Source organism: Garra rufa, chromosome 14 (assembly GCF_049309525.1).
Source record: "Garra rufa chromosome 14, GarRuf1.0, whole genome shotgun sequence".
Taxonomy (NCBI): domain Eukaryota; kingdom Metazoa; phylum Chordata; class Actinopteri; order Cypriniformes; family Cyprinidae; genus Garra; species Garra rufa.
Window position 1 is genome coordinate 34,255,099 of NC_133374.1, and position 22,956 is coordinate 34,278,054.

The 22,956-nt window shown below is 36.1% G+C and overlaps 1 protein-coding gene across 1 annotated transcript in view; it reads right to left on the reverse strand.

Moving 5' to 3' along the window:
- Positions 1 to 22,956, reverse strand: part of mre11a (MRE11 homolog A, double strand break repair nuclease) — a 154,478-nt gene that overhangs the window by 97,601 nt on the left and 33,921 nt on the right. The window contains exon 9 of the mRNA XM_073817793.1: positions 11,073 to 11,176. Coding sequence (XP_073673894.1) covers positions 11,073 to 11,176 — 104 coding nt within the window. The remainder of the gene's footprint in view (positions 1 to 11,072; positions 11,177 to 22,956) is intronic.

The following is a 22,956-nucleotide window of genomic DNA, read 5'->3' on the forward strand; positions in this document are numbered from 1 at the left end:
GGCCAGCACCATTATCAAACATATGAAGTTTAGTACAGACTGACCTTGGTATGTTTGAGTTAGTGAAAGATTTGATACATCCTGCTGCCAAGAGGTGGCACTATGATAATATCTGAATATTGGCCTTTAGGTGTCTTCAGGCCAGGACTCTTACCAAACCTGTGAATTTTGAGGCAGATTGGACATTTTATGGCTGAGTTATAACAACTTCTATGTGCATGGCGAAATGTCAAACTTTGTCAGGCCGCCACAGACACGCCCTTTAACGAAAATTCAAGATCTTCACAATTTAACATCTCTAAGGCCTTTAGATTAGACTGACCAAATATAATGTTGATTTCATTAAATCTCTAGAAGGAGTTTGCTATAAACCTAACCCCCTGCAAAGACTTCAGATATTGCCAACTGTGAACCATAATATAAAACTGCTACATTTACCCTATATTCTGATGATGATAAGAACATGTAATTTGTGATGATAACAAAATGTTATTATTGCTTACGTCCACCATTTCTGCTTAAATGTCATCGTTACCCATCTGTACAATTTGTGTGTGGATATTGCTGGTGACTGTCATAAGACATCACTCTAAAACGCTACATAACTAAGAATCAATTGGGAAAACGGTGCCCAGTTGGCACATGTATTCACAGTAACCGTCTGCCACTTTGGATTTAAAGTTTACAGAATTGAAAGGGTTACACTTTAAAATCAACACACAGACACATACACACAATATATAAAATTTTGACATCCAGTTTCATTTGTTAATATTAACTACATTAGCATGAACAATAATTAAATAGCATTTATTAATGTTAATTAATATTAAGCTAAATAAAGTATTCATATATTGTTTAAAGGTAAATTAGTATCTTTTAACATTAGTTTATGTACTGTAAATTAACATGAACATGAACTCTGTGGTGTCCGCATGACGGCAGATTCCAACGTGTGCAAATTTTCAAGAGTTTTGAGCATTTTAAGGCCCCCATAAGTGCCCGAACGGTTGAAAAAAAATAAATAAATAAATAAATTAAAATAAGAATCCTTAGAAGAACAATAGGGCCTTCGCCCTTTTGGGCTCGGGCCCTAATAATAATAATAATAAATGGAGCAGATCCAAGAGGGTCCTCGCACTGTAGTGCTCGGGCCCTAATAATAATAAACGGAGCAGATCCAAGAGGGTCCTCGCACCATCGGTGCTCGGGCCCTAATAATAGTAATAATAATAATAATAATAATAATAATAACAATAATAATAACAATAACAATAATAATAATAATAATAATAATAATATAAACGGAGCAGAAACAAGAGGGTCCTCGCACCACCGGTGCTCGGGCCCTAACTAGCACAGCACCGAAACGTTGGTGAGAATGATACTGATTGTATTACTAACGAAAATTGTTCTACACAAAGCCACAGCTAAACAGTCTAGAATCTTAGAGAAACACACAGTGGTGTTTCAGTACTGAATGATTCAGCGTGTTTTAGTCGATGAACAAACTGGTTGAATCCATCTATGTTTGAATCCGTGAGTCACTCATTAAGACAGTGACTTACCGAAACCTACTGGTGGTTTCATATTTAAAAGTATTGCATTTTTCCAACATTTTAGATTTACATGTTAAAAAAAGTAAAACATTAATCTTACAACATTTATGCATTTGCAGTTTTACTGTGTAAATGCATTTTTTAAAATCTCTTATCTTTATTAAACAGTCTAAGTAAATACATTTAAATGGCACTTTCGATGCAGGTTCGGTTTTTCCTGTGCAGTGGAAAGATGGAGTTTGTCAATACTGATGTAATTTGAATGGTAACCATACAGAGTCTAATTATTCTAACTGAATGTATTGATAAAATGTAAGAATTTGACGTAAATGATGACACATACATTTAGTAAGGTTAGAAAAAAATAAAGTTAAAATGTGTCCTAGAAATCAATTTAAGGCAAATATCACAAACATTCTGATAAAAGTAAGACCTTATAGAGTAGTGATGATGCTATTGCCTCAAAAGGACAAGCACATGTCAAAGCCCATGAAAACCTACCTGTACAAACATTATTATAAGCTAACTGTTGTGAATTGGGCTAAAGTAAGGTGATAGTTTTGAACACTGGCTGGTTATGTACTTGCTCAAAAATTGATTTTGTATAATTTTCAACCAAAAAAAGTTATGAACTGCAGCTTTAATTTTGTAAATAGATTTTTTTTGTATATCTTTAGCATCTTCAATTCAATAGTTTTGTATTTATTTATATTTAATATAATTTCAACCAAAACCTTTAGTTTGTGTAAAACATAGTGATCAAAATTGTGGCATAAAGGAAGATTACGACCAAAATTTTGGAGGGTTAAAGCTGTCAGAAATTAGTAGGAAGTGGCCCTTGCTTTGAATGACTTCAGCACATCTGCGGCTGCCAGGACATTACTAGCTTCTTTCACTGTGCTGGTTTGATCCAGTGTTAAACCAATTTTGCAGTCTCTGCATTATCATGTCTTCGCACACATTTGTCTTGCGTGGACAGCCAGCCTCTCTGAAGGACTTGAATGAATTAGTGTTATTGAAAACCTGCAATATTCAAAAATCACAGATTTGGAATGACCAGTTTCTCTTGCAATAGCTGAAAGTGTCATCCCTTTGGCCTCGGTCTGGACCACCTCCTGTCACAGGGTTTCAGTCAACTTAGAATGGCTCACCATCATGCAATCTCAGTTAAAATTAAAGGAATGCTGCCAGTTAACAGTTTGTCATATAATTTAAGGGTCCCACTTTATATTAAGTGTCCCTAATACCTGTGAACTTACATGGTAACTAGATGTGTACGTAGCATGTAACTACAGTGTATGTACACATTGGTACATTGTATCTACTGCTCTAATACTGGTGTATTTACACACATGTAACAACTCACTGAATAGCATTTGTAAGTACAAATGTGTAACAGGACATTGGTAACAACACTTTTTTCACTTCTGGAAGTACACATGTGTAACAAGAATTATGTAACTACATTTTGTAACAACAATATGTACTCACAGAAGTTTTTACACTTCCACACAGTCTTCAATACTGCAGTTACCAGTTTGGAATACCCTGAAACATTATTGAAATTGTGATGATTCCTATGTAGGCTACATATATTTTTTGTATTCATGTATTTGTGAACACTGAATTAGAATTAAAGTATCAATTTGTTATACCAGTGTACTTACATGATAACTCCTCAGGAACTGTCTACTTAATATAAAGTGTAAAATGGTCACAACTTACAGAGTAATATATCAAATGTAAACCTCTGTGCAACACTTTAATTTCAGTGTACTTACATGATAACTCCTCAGGAACTGTCTACTTAATATAAAGTGTAAAATGGTCCAGCCTGGTCTCATTGTTTATACGTTGGTATTTATACGTATTTTTAGATGCACAATTTAGATGTATTTCAACGTTTAAAACGTACAAATAGCTACGTATGTTTTGCTAAAAACGTAAAATATTTACGTATCTTTCATTTCATTAAATATTCGTATCAATGCCTTTTTATCATTTTATTAATACGCGATTTATATTTTTAGCCCCCTTAACCTACCCCCAAACCTAAAGCTACCCATTTTATAGCAAATATAAAAGGATATAAATCGTAACTGACAAAAATATATGCAGGGAAATTACCATTTTTACTAACAATATAGCATAAAAATATTTTTATAGTCACTAATCACACTCCTACCTCTAAACCTAACGTTAACCATATCTCTCTCAGTACAGTAATAAAAAAAAAACATGACAGACAGAAAATTGCAATTACAATAATTTATTTAATGCAAAAATATCAACAGCCATACCAAAAAGTAATCCAAATGGCGACGCTTTTGCAGCCGTTCTGGCAGAATACAGTAGGTTTGTTTGAGGTGCAGAGCAGAATTAAAGTTATTATTCGCTGAAATATTATCCAGATTATTTTCCTGATCCTCTCCGTAAATGCGGCCAAAGAGTATGCGCCCGCGCAACATTCAAACATATCTCACCAGAAACACGGCATGTCGTAAACTGTGACGAATGCTGGCGAGAGCCAATGAGAGCTCGATTTTCCTGCCGTAAAAACTGCCGTTTCCTGACGCGGTTGTATTTGAATTAGTAAAATAAAGATAAAGATTTGAATTTGGGCATGTTCCTCGCAATGGTATGGATTCTGAAGATCTTATAGCGCACAAATAAAATTGTTTCATTTTATAATTATGATGCGTGTTCGGTGTATTTTATGGTTTTATTGTTAGTCGCAGGGATGTCAGAAAACGCCTGCTGTGTCCCACCGCTACAAACGAAGTTAATATTACATAAATGGTTAAACGATTTTAGAAATGTTATTTATTTTAAAGGTTTAAAGTGTAGTCTTGTTAAACATTATGCTTACATATGCTTGGAAACGAGTTGGCAACAGAAATCACACAGAACAGGATGGAAAGTTATAATTTCATATTAAGTAAACCATTTAATAATGCATTTGAAAATACAGTTTATATATTACTCTGTAGGTTGTGACCATTTTACACTTTATATTAAGTAGACAGTTCCTGAGGAGTTATCATGTAAGTACACTGATATTAAAGTGTTGCACAGAGGTTTACATTTGATATATTACTCAGTAAGTTGTGACCATTTTACACTTTATATTAAGTAGACAGTTCCTGAGGAGTTATCACACTGATATTAAAGTGTTGCACAGAGGTTTACATTTGATATATTACTCAGTAAGTTGTGACCATTTTACACTTTATATTAAGTAGACAGTTCCTGAGGAGTTATCATGTAAGTACACTGATATTAAAGTGTTGCACAGAGGTTTACATTTGATATATTACTCAGTAAGTTGTGACCATTTTACACTTTATATTAAGTAGACAGTTCCTGAGGAGTTACCATGTAAGTACACTGGTATAACAAATTGATACTTTAATTCTAATTCAGTGTTCACAAATACATGAATACAAAAATTGTATGTAGCCTACATAGGAATCATCACGATTTCAATAATGTTTCAGGGTATTCCAAACTGGTAACTGCAGTATTTAAGACTGTGTGGAAGTGTAAAAACTTCTGTGAGTACATATTGTTGTTACAAAATGTAGTTACATAATTCTTGTTACACATGTGTACTTCCAGAAGTGAAAAAAGTGTGGTTACCAATGTCCTGTTACACATTTGTACTTACAAATGCTATTCAGTGAGTTGTTACATGTGTGTAAATACACCAGTATTAGAGCTGTAGATACAATGTACCAATGTGTACATACACTGTAGTTACATGCTACGTACACATCAAGTTACCATGTAAGTTCACAGGTATTAGGGACACTTAATATAAAGTGGGACCAATTTGAGAAATAAGCACCAGGTGTTAGAATAACACCAATAACTTAGAGCAAGTGTTCTCTAATTTTGTTCAGTTATTTTTAAGTATCTAATTTAAGTTTTTAGTACTGTGTGTTTTGTTGCCTTTTCTTAAATCCGTCAGTTTTGATCGTATGCATAAGAGCAATACATCAATTGAATCTGTAAAGGGTCTACTTTTATTTGTATACACACATAACAACAAAACTTTGTGCTTTTATAAATAAATAAAGAAAACAAACAGGGTGTGCTGTCTGCCGCCTCGATCTCCGTGATCTTCATTTAGAAACGCGTCACTAAACTTAACTGAAACTTAGCGAATACTCAACACAAAGACATGAGAGATATATCTACAGAAAGCTTGACATGTCTACTTTTAAACAAATCAAGTCTTATCAAAAACAAATATTCTGTGTTAAAAATTTTCATGTGAAACCAACGCAATGTCCAGTCTTTCCGTTTGGCTTCATTATCCCTAATTACATCACGCCCACGCACTTTCACTTTTGTTATTACAATAGGTCACGTGAGACGCACGGCATGTAAATGCCCACATCACAGCAAACAAAGCAGCTATACTTTTCCTCAAGTTCATCTCAGCTACTTTGTTTCTGGAAGAAGCACTGAGAGGAACAAGACTGCATTTACCAGATGCGCTGAGAGGAACAAACTGTGTATTTACCTCAGACGTGGCGGCTTCATCATTTACATGGGCTGTTTTTTTATTAACCTAGGTACTTTATGTTGCATTAGTTGACACACAAATTTTACTAGTTACACTTTTTCCAAACTATAATTCCTGACTAAATGTATAATCAAGTTTCATTTACTGCTACTAAATGTCTCATGATGTTTTTTTTTTTTTTCAATATTCTATAAAATGGACAGCAATACAATATAAAAATTAGTTATAATGTTAATAGCCTAAAGTAAGCGTGATTAGACAATACTTTACTGTGATACACTCTATTCCCGAATATATATGTAGATGCAGTGGTGGAAAGAGTACTGAAAATTTATACTCAATTACTTTTTTAACACCAGTACTTTTACTTGTAATTGAGTACAATTTCAGCAATGTAACGGTACTTGTAATTAAGTAAAAGTACAAATTACTCTTCATAAAAACTAATAGCTGGTGGTATGTATTGTATTATCCATAATTGCTGAATCAGACAAGATCCAGACAATAAAGCACACGCTGCTTTTATGATGTCATGGTACTGATCAATCTTAGATGGTTGTTTCCTCTGGGGAAAAAAATCATAGAAGAATTATACAAATGAAATTATAGGTTAATCACCCTATATATTTTTCATTCATTACATAACACTTACAATAAGAAAAAAAACAACAACAGTATGCCTTACTAATATATATTTAAGATATTAAAACAAGTAGACAGTAAGCAATGAAATAAGAACAAATAAACAAATTAGGAATTAATTAATACTGTCTGTATTACAATGATGATGGATTTACATGTTCTAGTTAGAGCTGGGCGAAATGGCCTAAAAATAAAATCCCCAATTTTTTTCACAAAAAATCCGACTTACATTTCAAATAGATTTTTCCCCCTACGTCATTTAGCTTGTAAAGAAATCCCAGCTTTTCCACAACATATGGGCACCATATATTTTGTAATATAGCCTACATTGCAACTGCATCAGTGATCACTTTCCACCAGTTCCCATTCTTATTAGCTATATTATTATATAATATCCATGCTTTTCTCTTGCAGTTATATCGTATATAAAAATATAAAATACAGAAATATTAAATTATTTAAATAAATGAAACGAGCATGTGGCAGCAAGACACTGATTTAATGACTGAATCATATCATTCATTTGAACCGCTGGTTCACTCAGAATAAAGCGAGTAGCTGTTTTTATGAATGGGAAATTGAATCATTTCACTAGATTCCTTTAAAAACCACACGTTCATTCATAAACACTCAGCGGTTTAATTAGATGTGACTTGTTTCAGACTACTTTTGACCACGAAATAGGGCAAAATTAGGTGGTAGTGTTATAGTCAGACAATGTAAGTCACTTAATAATAACTTGTTTATTTAGCTGTTGTATTAAATCAATATCTCATTTACAAACTCCCTTAAACATTATTAAAGGCTGTTACTCATCTTGGTTCGCAATATCACAAAGCTCTATTATAATAAACAACGCTCGCTATACTGCACAATCAGTCTCTTATTGACACTCTCTCTACATTTTGTTTATGAAAGGATTCGTGAGATATGGCCGTAATACATTACTCTACGTTGCAAAAACACGTAGAAACCTTTGAAGCTCCCCTGAACGCAAACACAAATATGCTGATCGGGTACGGCTAACTTGCTAACAAGCAGCTAATCATATCCCTTTAGTGGCTCCCATTATTTGTTTTCCGTGCCTTTCTGAAAACAAATATAAACATTATATTAGTGTGTTTCTAATATGGTGAATGCGCTGGGGAGGGCTGAGCCCATTCGGAACTGCTGGAGCCCAGAGAGGAGCGTCGGCAGATATAAAAGAGAAAACCGAATTTCATACAAACAAATCGATGTAAACTACACATTTGAGTTAATCTATAAAATCGATTTATCGGTCGGACCTAGTTCTAGTGATGATTATGTATCAATAGCGAGCCGGAAAAAATATAAAAAAATAAACGGAACATGTTTTTCCTGTTCAAATACTATACAAGGCTTTTCATTGGTCTGTTAAGAAGAGATATTTTTATTGGCTACCGAAATGTCGGTCAGTGGTTGAAATATTAATTCAAATTACAGTACTCTGTAACAAATTGGGATTTTAAAAGTAATTAAGTAAATTACTCAGGTTAATTTGTACTCAAGTACAAGTAAAATTACAGACTTAAAATTGTACTCATGAAAGTACAAATACCCCAAAAATATACTTAATTACAGTAACGTTAGTAGTTGTAATTTGTTACCTCCACCACTGTGTAGATGTTCACTATAGTCCCATATAAAAAAATGTTTTTGCATTGTAAAATAGGCCTACATACAAACCATGCTTGTGTTTATGACTTTAACCCTCTTGGGTCTGAGGGTATTTTGGGGCACTGAAGAAATTTTGTTTTTGTAGTTTCCTAGAAACATATTAATGGCTAAAGTCTGATTACATTGTAATTAGCACAAACTGGGCTACAATAATATGTAAGCAACATGAATGTTCATGCTTGTGCTTTTGAGAAAACAATGTTTATGCGTGGTTAGTGAAAAACTAAATTTTTAAAGTCACTGAAATAAGGCCATGAAACACATACAGAAAATTTTCACAAGACTTTTGAGAACTGGATGTGGTAGGCTAGAGTTTTTTTACAAAATGATGTGAAAATCATCTCATTCACTTGTTCAGAGAAAACAATATATTGATGAAATTTTCTAAAACATGTTTTGTGATCGAGAGAGAATATGCGAAGGAGGGGCAATGACCCATGAATATTTTGCAATTCACACCTGAGAGACAAAGAGCCCTCCCCTAATGGCCTATTAATGAGACTGTGACTGTTATGTAAGAAACAATGTGAGAAGATTCAAAGAATGGAGTTTTAGATCATTTGTATTTCATTTACAACACAGTATAATCAAAACATACATAATGAAGGCCAAGGACACATTATTTATCACCCTGATCTAACCACAGAGATGTGAACAGACTTTGTCTCATTTCTGAATTCTGTTCAACAAGTGAAACAAGTAAATCATACCTGATATTTAAGTGATTGCAAAACTCATCAGTAGTCAGGGAACTTGTTTTACACTAGAATATCATTGTAGTTTAACATCTGAAGGTGGTACAGCTCTCAGAGGAAAACAGTTTGAAGAGACTCAAGTAAACTCAAGGATTCATCTGTTGAGCAGGTTTCAGATCACTAAAAACAACAAAAACAAAACATCTGTGAGCATGTTAATATCAGGAGTTTTATTATTATATTTATTATATAATACAGTATGTATATATATATATATGATTTTGTGATCATAGACTGAGACATTTTATAACTGAGAAACTAAATTATTACTGTTATTACTGTACAGCACTTTATTAACATCTATGTTTGAGCAGATATTTCCAAACAATCATGCCTGACTTCATATAAACTTACTTTTATGTTGTATTGTTTTATAGTATACAGAACATAAAAACATCCTCACTTCGTACAACATTTAGATGCAATAGAAGGTTTAGATGCATATTTCAAAATGTTGCACTCTATTTCACACATGAAATTATATCTGGAACATCTGGAATTATAGTTTGGGAAATGTCCAACTAGTAAATGCGTTCTAAGCTTTCGTCACAATAACATTATCTAATGCCAATAAGAAACATTACTTACTCTGTATAAATGATATCCTCCTCTGGATGTAGCCTTGCGTCGTATCATGCTCTTCTTCTGAGGTAAACTCAAAGCTTATTCCTCTTCCAGAAACGAAAAGTAGCCGAGATCAACATGCTGCTGCTTTGTTTATGGAGCTGATGCGGGCATTTACATGTTGGCGTATCTCTGGATATTTATAATATCAAAAGCGGGATCGGCTTGTGAGCATGATCACATTAGAGATAATGAGGTCAGATGGGAAAGACTGTACATCGCATTGGTTTCATACGGATGACTTTATTGCAGAATTGTTGTTAATTCTTAATTTAAAAGTAGACAATTCTAGCTGTCTATGGATTTGTTTCGCATGTGTATCAGTTCATTTTAGTGACATGTTTCAAAAGAATATTCGCAGAGACTGAGGTGATTGAAAGTGCACCATGTTCATTTTCTTTATTTTACAAAACAGAAATTTTGTTAATACGGTGAAATTACACAAATAAAAGTCAAGCCTTTCCAGATTTAAATGATCTGTTACTTTTAGTCCAATCAAAAATGACGGACCAGTTTAATGGTTTGTTTTTTTTTTTTACAGAGGGGTGCGGTTTAGTACAGTACAGTACAGTACACAATTATTTCCATTGTCAGAAGTTATGAATAGTACCCAAAATAGCAAACCGTACCGTACCACTTTTTTGGTAGCCTTCAGTTGGGGTATCTACCACAGAAAATATATGAAAAGGGTGGAGCTAATCTCACTGCAGAACGTTGATTGGTTGACTAGAATTGTCACTTGTGCGCGCTACAATGGGATAAAGCTGAAACTCAAATCTGCGGTTTATTTATAAAGATAGCGCCTATTTAAAAATTTGCTATGCCGATTTCATAGACGTGAGGCAATTCATTTTTGGTATACCTAACAGGCAATCATTGGTCTCATGAATCTATTATTTGTTCCTCATCATATTGTTTTGGCTGAGCATAAAGTTTAATATGTTTAGCTTTATACACTTATTTAGAATTTTTCCATAGTAGAGTGCTGACTTTGTAGCATACATTTAACTGAATTGTTTGCTTTTGTGTTTATTTCCTTTCATATAAGCCAATTATAATTGCGGTTAACCAATGAGATCTTGTAAATAATAAAAATGTAAAGCAGTCTTTTTTTAATTTATTTTTTATAAAGCAATAGTGCTATCAAAACAACAACAAAAATAACAAGAAACTTTCAAAAGAGATCTATTACTTATGAGAGGACTGAAGCGGTATGTTGACCGATGATTGATGACTTTATACACACAGAGACAAACTACAAACCTTCTCAGCTGTCTGAAAGTAATCCTTCACAAGATCCTCCACTCTCAACTGTAAGACCTCAGAGGTGGGACGAGAGAGAAGTACTTCAAAGTCCATACCTTCTTCTGCAGAACACACATAGCATAAACTTACACACTGATCCTAAAAATTATGCATATGCAGCCATGCAAGATGTTCACAGTTAATTAGTATGCCACAAGCAACGTTTTGTAGGAGCATTAGTGAAATTGACATCATTTACTGACCCTTTTGTCATTTCAAAGCCACATCTACTGAAGATATACGGTAGCTTTGTACAGTGTGATTTTTTTTTTTTATTTTTTTTTTTTATGTATGGACTTTACTGATTTTCTTCTCCTCCATTCAGCTTCTGAACCAGACAAGTCAAATTCATAAAAAGATTATTCGGATTTGAGAACTGGATCCAGCTAATTTTGTCACATTACACCCTGGAAAATAAAGTGAATTAAGTCTATTTTTTAGCTGCATTTACACATTATACCATCTTCACTAAAGTAAAAATATCATTTAAAAAATCTGGAGAATTTTTAAAAATTAATCAGTGAAATGCCTGGTTTGGTAGAGTGATCATCCCCTTAGAGTATACCATTATAAACTTGCTCAGGTGCAAAACATTTTTTTTACTTGCTCTGGTAAAAAATGCCTCTGTTCTCAGCAAGCGATATCAGTACCTGGCCCTTTAAATTTTTTGAACCTCTGCTCACCCCTCCCTTCAGTTCTATGGGGCGTGTCATTGCATAGCACACGGGGTGTTGCCTAGACAACAGTTGGGGGTATAGTTGTATAGTTTGGGGGAAAATGGCACTTGGGGGGCTTTGAAGACACTGTACAACCCCATCCATTTAAAATTTAATTTAAAAACCGGAGTTGGAACCGAAACAAGATGACACCCACAAAGAAGTTCGGCAATTACAGCTTATACTGGACGTGTCTGAATGGTTAGTAAACTTAATGTCACTTTGATTTATCTTATACCTTAATATGTACTGGCAGGGTAGAGTACTGAGAGAGATACGAACGCGATGTGTTTACTGTGGTAAAGAGACGAATGCGGTGTGTTTACTGTGTTTACTGTGGTACAGAGCTGAACGCGGTGTGTTTACTGTGGTACAGAGCTGAACGGGATGTGTTTACTGTGGTACAGAGCTGAATGCGGTGTGCTTACTGTAGTAAAGAGACGAACGCGGTGTGTTTACTGTGGTACTGAGCTGAACGCGGTGTGTTTACTGTGGTACAGAGCTGAACGCGGTGTGTTTACTGTGTTTACTGTGGTACAGAGCTGAACGCGGTGTGTTTACTGTGGTACAGAGCTGAATGCGGTGAGTTTACTGTGTTTACTGTGGTACAGAGCTGAATGCAATGTGTTTACTGTGGTACAGAGCTGAACACGGTGTGTTTTCTGTGTTTACTGTGGTACAGAGCTGAACGCGGTGTGTTTACTGTGGTAAAGAGACGAACGCGGTGTGTTTACTGTGGTAAAGAGACGAACGCGGTGTGTTTACAGTGGTACAGAGCTGAACGAGGTGTGTTTACTGTGGTAAAGAGACGAACGCGGTGTGTTTACTGAGGCATAGCTGATTGAACGAGCAAAAAAGTGATCGGTTAACATAACTTACCCCGTCCTTATATTGAAATACATAAATGTGAGTGTTATAGTCTTTACTCATATGTAGTTGGGCGCTGTAAACACGTTTGCAAGTATTGCGTTAACGTTACATCTTAATCATTAACAGACACCATTTTAAACCATCTAGCGTTACAAAGCTAAGCTTTAAACTGACCCTCGTTTATAAAGCAGTATGGTGAGAAATGATTCGTGTAAACATTAAAGGGGTGCTATTATGCTTTTTCACTTTTTGAACTTTAGCCAGTGTGTGGTGTGTATGTTTGGGCATAAAAAACATCTACAAAGTTACAAATCTCAAAGTCCACTCCAAACGGAGATATTTCGTTTAAAAAAAAAAAATCACTTTTCAAGAACTACAGCGAACGACTCGTTTGGACTACAGCGTTTGTTTTCCGGATGCAATGATGTCACAACGCGGTATCCCGCCTACTGAAATTCAATTCGTTGGCGGGTGGGGATTCGCCTAACTTTACCCATGTAATTTGGACAGCCGCTTTTGGGATGCTACAGCGAGCCGTAGGTCGGCTCGTTTAAACGCAGCTTTAACTAAAGGTTCGCGAACTGCTCCGGTAGCCGTGCTGAAGCAGCGCCATTCACGTGTGTTGAACAGAGGGTCTAAACACACGCAGATCCGCGGCTGATGTAAACACGAACTAGCACATGTCTACGCCGCGCCGTAGATATGTGCAGTATGTGGTAAGAGATTTATTTATCATACAGTGTAGATAGCTTCACTAGCCTTATGGTTTCAGGCATGCAAATAATTAAATACATTAGCACAATAATGATAATGTCACGTATCAGCGATCTCGCATGCTGACGATAGGACCAACAATAGCGTATTATTTACTCACCCTGTATGCATCCTAGGTGTATATGACTTACTTCTTTCAGACGAATGCAATCGGAGTTATATTAAATCAATTCTGGTACTCATAGAACAGCATAGATTGAAAATAAGTCGATCCATAATAAAAAAAAAAATGCCTCACATGGCTCCGGGGCGGTCGGTAAAAGCCTCCTTTAGCGATCAGATGTGTTTGTGTAAAATAAATATAAATATATATATATATATATTTAAAACGTAAGAATCACTTTAATCTAGTTTGCTGCTTTGGGAAGGGGCGCAGCAGGGCGGAACACGGTCTACGCTGTTTGCCAATCGCAACGCACTGGGACTTCTGACCAATCACAATACTTTTGACTTTTCGGAAGGCGGGACCCGGAACTAATCGAGCCGTTTGTGCCAGCCTGGGGAGAAAGCTATTGTAATAATGTAAATTATGCGAAAAATAATGCGTTTTTCGAACAACTAAGCATGTGAGCATGTTCAAGTACACCTCAAAAACAAATTAAAGACTTTGTAAAGGAGCATAATAGGACCCCTTTAACCCATTTAGGTAGATCGGCAGTCACATTCCCTCAGTGCTGTCAGTTTACACTCGGAGCGGGTCTTTGCTAAAACACTGCTGTCTATCAACTATCGCAGGAGCGGCCTGTCGGTGTTATGCCACAACAACAGGCATCTGAGAACGGCTCGATATGAGAAGGGGCAAATTATTTTACTAAATTAAAAGAAAACTACTGGGCGGATCTTTGTCATTCTAGGGTGATTGTGTACACACACTCCTAACACACATTTCAGTTCAAACAGCTTGTAAAAGTGCATGTGGCACCAGATGACCCCTTTAAATCAAGGGGCTGATGACTTTTCCAATCCTGTTATTCTAGTTTTTTGTTGTTGTTGTTTTTTATTAATTTGCTGAACTGTTGTGTTTTTTCTTTCATTAGTTTGATGTTGTAAGAACAAAATTGTAAATAAAGTTGGAAAAGTTATTTGGAATGGGGTTTGATTTCAGGCTGTATGACAAATAAAGTCACTATTCCAAAGGGGTATGATGATTTTCTATAAGCACTATATATAAATACGTAATTCAAACTCAGAATGTAAATTGAAACAGGTTTGAACGAACATTTTATGACTGTTTTATTTCATTTAATCATATACTCATTTATAATAATCATTTTAATCATTTATATACTCATATCATTGATTATTTAATTGATCAGTCATATATATTATATTTATTATTGTTTATTAGTGCTTGTCAGACAAAGTCTGAGCATTGAGACATACTTAGACTACTCAACAAACTCTTCTCCTTTTTTATCATCATCATCATCATCATCACTTCATCTCATGCTTCTGCTTTTCACTGGCTTTGCTCAGTCAACTTCTTGACTGATAGGAGATTGTAAATAGAGTTTTGGGTATTTTAGGTACCAGACAAGACTTGCTGTTAACAGGTTGTGGGTATTAGGCAATTTTGCAGACTACTTGTTCTGTTACCAGACAAAACAGATGGATCTGGGGTCCGGTCTGGATCTTATTATCTGGCATGGAGGCATGACCTTACAAATACTAGGCTTGAACTCAAGTTTCATTATGCATAAGCATTTGGCCAATATGACCATAATCCTAGTCCCTGATATGCATCATTTTAATCATGAAAGTAATATTAAGTAATAGGTTTACATTACACCATAATCCTCTATCACAGCAAAATAAAGTACTAATTTTAATTTACTTTTATTATATGTATATCCAACATATACTATACAGTACACTTTTTTTTTAAGATTTATTTTTGGCGTTTTTGCCTTTAATTTTGATAGGACAGATCAGAATTGACAGGAAGCGAAGTGGGAGAGAGATGGGGGGCTCGAGTCGAGTCGGGACTCGAACACGGGACGCCTGGAGTGCAACAGCGCTGCATGTCGACGCACTGCCCACAAGGCTATCGGTGCCGACTACAGTACACTTTTATAGGCAAGGCAAGGCAAGGCAAGGCAAGTTTATTTATATAGCACATTTCATACACAATGGTAATTCAAAGTGCTGTACATAAAAAGGAATTAAAATCACAATAGCATAAAAATCATAAAAATTTAAAATAATAATCACAACAATAAAAACAAAATTAAGAACATTTAAGATGATTTAAAAAAGAAAATGATTTCAAATTAATTAATACAGAAATGATTATACATAAAATAATGCAATCTGTTCGGATGTAGCACAGTGCTCATTCAATAAATGCACAACTGAACAGATGAGTTTTGAGTCTGCATTTAAATGTGACTAATGTATTAGCACATCTGATCTCTTCTGGAAGCTGATTCCAACTGCGGGCGGCATAATGGCTAAAAGCAGATTCCCCTTGTTTTGTGTGAACCCTTGATATTACTAACTGACTCGATCCTAGTGATCGGAGTTGTCTGTTAGGTTTGTATACAGTGAGCATATCTGCAATGTATGTAGGTCCTAGGCCATTGAGTGCTTTATAAACAAGTAAAAGTACTTTAAAATCTATCCTAAACATAACTGGAAGCCAGTGTAGGGACCTAAGGACTGGTGTAATATGCTCTGATTTTTTGGTTCTAGTCAGAATCCTGGCAGCAGCGTTCTGTATGAGCTGCAGCTGTCTAATGGTCTTCTTGGGAAGGCCGGTGAGGAGACCATTACAATAGTCCACCCTGCTGGTGATAAAGGCATGAACAAGTTTCTCCAAATCTTGACGGGAAACAAAACATCTAATTCTTGCAATGTTTTTAAGATGATAGTATGCTGATTTAGTTACTGCTTTGACATGGCTACTGAAACTGAGGTCTGACTCCAGAATCACACCCAGATTCTTGACTTGATTTTTTGTTTTTTGACCCCTAGCGTCAAGGTACGCATTTACCTTATGAACTTCATCTTTGTTTCCAAATGCAATGACTTCTGTTTTCTCCTTGTTTAACTGTAAAAAGTTTTGGCACATCCAACTGTTAATTTCATCAATGCATTGGCAGAGAGAGTCAATGGGGCTGTAGTCATTTGGCGATAAGGCTAGGTAAATCTGGGTATCATCTGCATAGCTGTGATATGCTATTTGGTTCTTTCTCATTATTTGACTTAGTGGGAGCATATACAGGCTGAACAACAGAGGCGCTAGAATTGAGCCTTGTGGGACTCCGCATGTCATGGACGTCCACTTAGACTTATGTTCTCCTATACTCACATCATAGCTTCTTCCCTTCTAAGTATGACCTGAACCATTTGAGAACCGTCCCAGAAAGCCCGACCCAGTTTTCCAGTCTATCTAAAAGAATGTTATGATCGACTGTGTCGAACGCAGCACTGAGATCTAGTAATACCAGCACTGATATTTTGCCAGAATCTGAATTTAGGCGAATATCATTTATTATCTTTATGAGCGCTGTCTCTGTGCTATGATGTTGTCTGAAGCCAGATTGGAAATGGTCCAGGTATCCATTTGAGTTTAAGTAGTGATTCAGCTGATTGAAAACAACCTTTTCAATAATCTTACCTACAAAAGGAAGATTTGATATTGGTCTATAGTTGCTCAATATGGTGTTATCAAGATTTCTCTTTTTCAAAAGGGGCTTAACAACTGCAGTTTTCAGGGAGTTTGGAAAAGTCCCAGAAAGAAGTGAGGTGTTCACCACTTCTAAGAGATTTGCTTCTAAACAGTTTAGCACACTTTTGAAAAAAGATGTGGGAAGTGTGTCAAAGTGGCAAGTTGACGATTTGAGGTGCTGTACTGTTTCTTCCAAAATGTTGCTATCGATTGCTTCAAAAGTAGACATAGTGACTTCTTTTTGAAATTGCGGTCGAATCTGTCTGACCTCTGCATAACTTGAGGGTGTGCTAATTGTCTTTCTGATATTATTGATCTTCTCAGAAAAGAAGGAAGCAAACTCATCGCACTTGCTGTCGGAGAGCAGTTCACTAGGGATCTGACTAGGGGGGTTTGTTAGTCTCTCAACGGTAGCAAAAAGAGTGCGAGTGTTGTTTAAGTTCCTGTTTATAAGGTTTGAAAAGAACATTTGTCTAGCTTTACCTAGTTCAACATTGAAAGCATGAAGGCTGTCTTTATAGATGCTATAGTGAATTTCGAGTTTCGTCTTCCGCCACATCCGCTCAGCTTTTCTGCATTGTCTTTTCATACTCTGTACTGCTGTTGATTTTCTCCACGGTGATTTCTGTTTGCTAGAAATTCTGATTTTTACAGGTGCGATGTCATCAATGACATTCTTAACTTTTGAGTTAAAGGACTCCAGGAGAAGATCAACAGAGTCTGCAGAAATGCTTGGCATTGAAGATATAGCCTTCATAAATAGCACACTAGTGTTATCATTAATGCATCTCTTTCTGACAGAGACTGATCTAGATTCAGTGGTAGCAGAGATCAATATATCAAAGAAAATACAGAAGTGATCAGACAGTGCTACATCCTTGATAACAGTGGATGAAATGTTTAGACCCTTACTGATGAGTAAATCAAGAGTGTGTCCACGATTGTGTGTAGGCCCATGCACATGCTGAATCAGGTCAAATGTGTTCAAAACCGTTATAATTTCTTTTGTAGTTTTGCTTTCTGCATTTTCTATGTGAACATTAAAATCCCCTGCAATAGCAAAACAGTCAAACTCTGAACAAATCATTGATAGCAGTTCTGTGAACTCATCAACAAAGGCTGGAGAGTATTTTGGGGGCCTGTAAATAATGATAAATAGAATGCGTGGAGCCCCTTTCAGCATAATCCCTAGATATTCAAAAGACATGTACTGACCAAATGACACTTGCTTGCATTGATAAACATCTTTAAAAAGACCAGCTACACCACCGCCTCTTCTAACAGCTCTGCAGACACTCATGAAAGTAAAGTCTGGAGGCGCTGCTTCATTGAGGATTGTTGCACTACCGCTGTCTTCTAGCCATGTTTCATTTAGAAACATGAAATCCAGGTTGTTTGTGGTTATAAAATCATTGATCAGAAGTGATTTATTTTTTAGTGAGCGAATGTTTAAAAATGCTAGCTTGATGGCATTACTTTTTGTCTCTAGAGCAATCTTAGTTTGATGCAGAATGGGCCTCAGATTAGATGGGTCAACCGTACGGCTTGAGATGGCCTTAGACTTTCTATCACATATTAAAACAGAAATAGGGAAAACTACATGCACATTGGGTTCCCGCTTGTTCTGTAAACATTGCTGAGTGTTGCTGTTATCATAGCGGGGACCCGACACATATCACTGAGAGCTGTTATCAGTTGTTTTTGGTTCACTCACAGCAGATGCAGGAGGGTTTGGGCCCTGACGTTGTTGCAGTGGCCGGAGAGCTCTCACAGGAGGAGGAGGAGGGCGAGCTGGACCCACAGGCTTTGGTGGTTGTGGGGCCCGCCGTTTTTTAGCTGATAACTGGGAGCTTGCAGCAAAAGAGTGGGAGAGTCTGGTTCCAGCATATACCAGTTCCTCCATTTTCTGTGAGAAGCTTAGAAGTGGAGATGCTGGAGAGAGGGATAATGTGTCTGGTGAATGGAGCTCTGGCTCTGGTGTTTCCGGTGGCTGAAAAATGTTGTCCTGGCTTTCCTGGCTGTTTACCAGAAGGTCGTCCTTCGGTGCTGAGTCTTGGAGCTGTTGTGATACGTCACAGTCTGTCTGTGATGAGCTCTGTGGGCAGGGCTCAGCCAGAAAAGTGTCCATAAGCAGTGCTTGTTGTGGCTGTGTGGCGTTGTCAGTGTCCTTGTGGGTTGTGTTGGCCATATGATGACTCTGAAGCTGATAAGATGTCCTGTCGTCACGCATACACTGTCCAAGTGTGTGTGTGCCATTCATGTTGGGTGGACTGGCACATTCCACTGATGGATGCCTGAGTGAAAAATAGATGTTGTCCTTTAGCACTCTCGCACCAAGTTTGTTTGGGTGGAGGCCGTCCAGTTTGAACAGTTGTCTATGGCCCCAGAAAAGGTTGAAGTTGTCAATGAAGTTGACTCCTTTTTGACTGCAGGTTCTTTGTAGCCAGGTATTCAGTCCAAGCAACCGTGAAAACATGTTAGTTACCCTTGCTGGGAGTGGTCCACTGATGAACGACTGAACTTCAAGTCTTTGAAGTGTTTCAATGAGCTCACCAAAATCCTTCTTTAGGAGTTCTGACTGCTCTTTCCGAATGTCGTTCTTTCCCACATGGATGATGATTCGATTTGCAGTCTTGTGCTTCATTAGAATGTTCCGAAGTTCCTTGTTCACATCAGAGACGGTTGCTTGAGGAAGGCAGCATGTTGTTGTAGTTCTGCTACTGATATTTCTGATAATGGAGTCCCCCACTATCAGAGTCCTGGACTCGGCTGCGCTCTGAGCTGAGTGCCGCTGTCTGCTCGAACTTGCACGCCTGTTTGTAGCGATGTTAGCAGCTGGCTGATACGATCCATGTTCAGTCATATTTGGGGATTCCTCACCAACATTCATTAATGCATCAAATCTGTTTTCAAGCAGTAAAGGTGGTGGTAAAACACCAGTTTTTGCAAGCCTTGTCATAGCTATATCTGGAGTAGAGGATGATACCGCAGCAATACGAGATACTCTTGACAGTCTAATGTCTCGAGTGCCTTTGGGTCTCGCTCCCTGTTTGTGCCATCGATTTGTGTGTCGATCAGTTTTGGCTTGTTCCTCTACATTTCTAAACTGTTGTCTGAGCACTGTGCTGATATGCTGAAGTTAAAATCTGAGGTTAAAATCTTAGAAAGATAGAAAAGTTCATAAGCAGGGAGTAGACCGCGGAGCAGTCAGCAGAAGCGTCCGAACAGTAGCAAAGCCGGAAGTAAAATAAAGTGATATGCTTTGAGTTTGTTAGATAGCTCTAACAGTAGCATTTAGGTACGTAAATGTAATCATCACATGTAAAATAACCCTGGGACAAAATTTGTCCAGGCAAGAGCAGTAGTTTCTTAGTAGTTTTTCTTTTGGTCTTTTGTTGTTTGTTTAACATTAAAGACAAATGCAGGTAATATGTGACCCTGGACCACAAAACCAGTCATAAGGTTAAATTGTACAAAACTGAGATATATACATCATATGAAAGCACAATAAATAAGCTTTTTATTGATGTATAGTTTGTTAGGATAGGAAAATATTTGGCCGAGATACATCTATTTGAAAATCTGGAATATAAGGGTGCAAAAAAAACAAAATACTGAGAAAATCACCTTTAAAGTTGTCCAAATTAAGTTCTTAACAATGCATATTACTAATCAAAAAATACATTTTGATAGGTTTACAGTGGGAATTTTACAAAAAATCTTAATGTAACATGATCTTTACTTAATTTCCTAATGATTTTTGACATAAAAGAAAAATCAATAATTTTGACCCATACAATGTATTTTTGGCTATTGCTACAAATATACCCCAGCAACTTAAGACTGGTTTTGTGGTCCAGGGTCACATATTAGGATGCTGTCAATTTAAGTCCTAAAATATGGATCAAATATAATAATATAAATCTGATCTCTTCCTCAGCTGTTTACATTCACTTAAATTCAGTGTCTGTCGTGACTTTTTGCGTACAAGCTTTGGGTGTGCTTCACAGAGAACACTGCATTACCAAGTACCGAATTGATTTCTTTTTAGTGTGAATTAGGGCTGCACGATATTGGGAAAATATGCGATCTTGTTGTTGAATATTGCGATAACGATATTTCTTGCAATATAACATTTGCCTAGAGAAATGCTTTTTTTAATTTATTATTACTATTATTATTATTATTATTATTATTATTATTATCTATTTTTAAAATCATTTATATATGTAATAATCATACTAAAATAAACAGGTAATAGATATTCGTCTGTCATCCAAAATAAATGTAATTCGGGCTAAAAAAAAAAAACTGTCAAGGAAGTTGCAAACATTTAGACTTTAAAACACAATGAATGACTTAAAACCTCGGCAGATTTTAGTAATGCACCGATCTTGATTCTTCATGGCCGATTCTGATTGCCGATGTTTTACAAGCAAATGGGCTGATTCTAAAAGCCTTTTTTTTATACATTTATTTTACGCCCTAAGCAAGGGGCAAAAATGAATGTAAATATGAGTACATGAACAAGATGTTTATTTTCTCTGTTATAGGTACAGCCATTTAAATTAGAGACAATCACTGCATTTTTAATCAATCTACAGTATAAATAACAAAAAATAAAGGAAACAGTTCTTTCTTAGTCGTGTAGACATTAAATGCAACCATAATCAAAGTAGCTACTCTTTCAATATTCAAAGTGCAAATAGATACCAAATTTTTCAAGCATAATACAGAGTTATAGACAACTACAAAAGTTATTATAGCCCACATATTAATAACAGCCTAGATATTTTATGTAGACTAATTTGAGAATATTGGGGGGCCACTCTCTAAACGTGGGGTATTAAAATTGCTTTTGAATGCGCATGCGCGTTTTACTTTTGGTTTCGTTTTAACGACCGCGCAAAACTCTCAGCAGCACTGAGTGTCCATTTTACAATACAAGAGATTACTTTAACAAAACTATGTGAAAGTAGGAGGACACAATCTGGATTTTGAAAAGCGTGTCCCCAGTGGAAATTACGCCCCTGTATGAGTGCAACTCTGCCGCTGAGTTATCATTTGATGTGAATGTATGACGCGTTGTACAATACAGGAGGCGCCAGAATTGTATTTGACAGAATGTGCACGTTGTAACACGAAATGTTGTATATTTCTTCAAAAGCAGATTGTGGAGACCTTTTAACTGTCCACAATAATAAATCATCATATCATACACCCCTAATTGCAATGCAGTTTGTGCAGATCCAGAACAGAGGTTAGTTGAGAGAAAAAGTTCCTAGTTCAGTGGAGCGCAGTTTCAGTGACAGGGAGTGATTGACGGCTAATATCTGAAAATCTTCATTAAAGGTAATTATATAAAAATAAGTTTATGAATAAAATAATTTTTATGAATAAATAATAAAAATAATAATAAAATAATAATAAAATTAAGTTTAAATAATAAAAATAAATTAAAATGTCATTTATCGCAACTATCTGCGATACCAATATCGCGTATACTGTTATCGCGATAATGATAATTTTTCTATATATCGTGCAGCCCTAGTGTGAATGGTTTAAAACAGTGATGCACTGATGTATCGGCTGTTGATATTTATCAGGCGATTTTTGATTATTTTGAATGCACATGCTCAGCCGTAAATTCATCATAACGTCGCAATGCCCCGGCATTAGTTCATCAGAGGAGCTTTTTGTGCATTTGAAACCAGCAAAAATGGTATCATAGTGTAGAACACAGATTCATACAAAGTCAAATCACGTCTGTGAATGGAAAAAACTGAATAAAACTATGTAGGCTACATAAAAA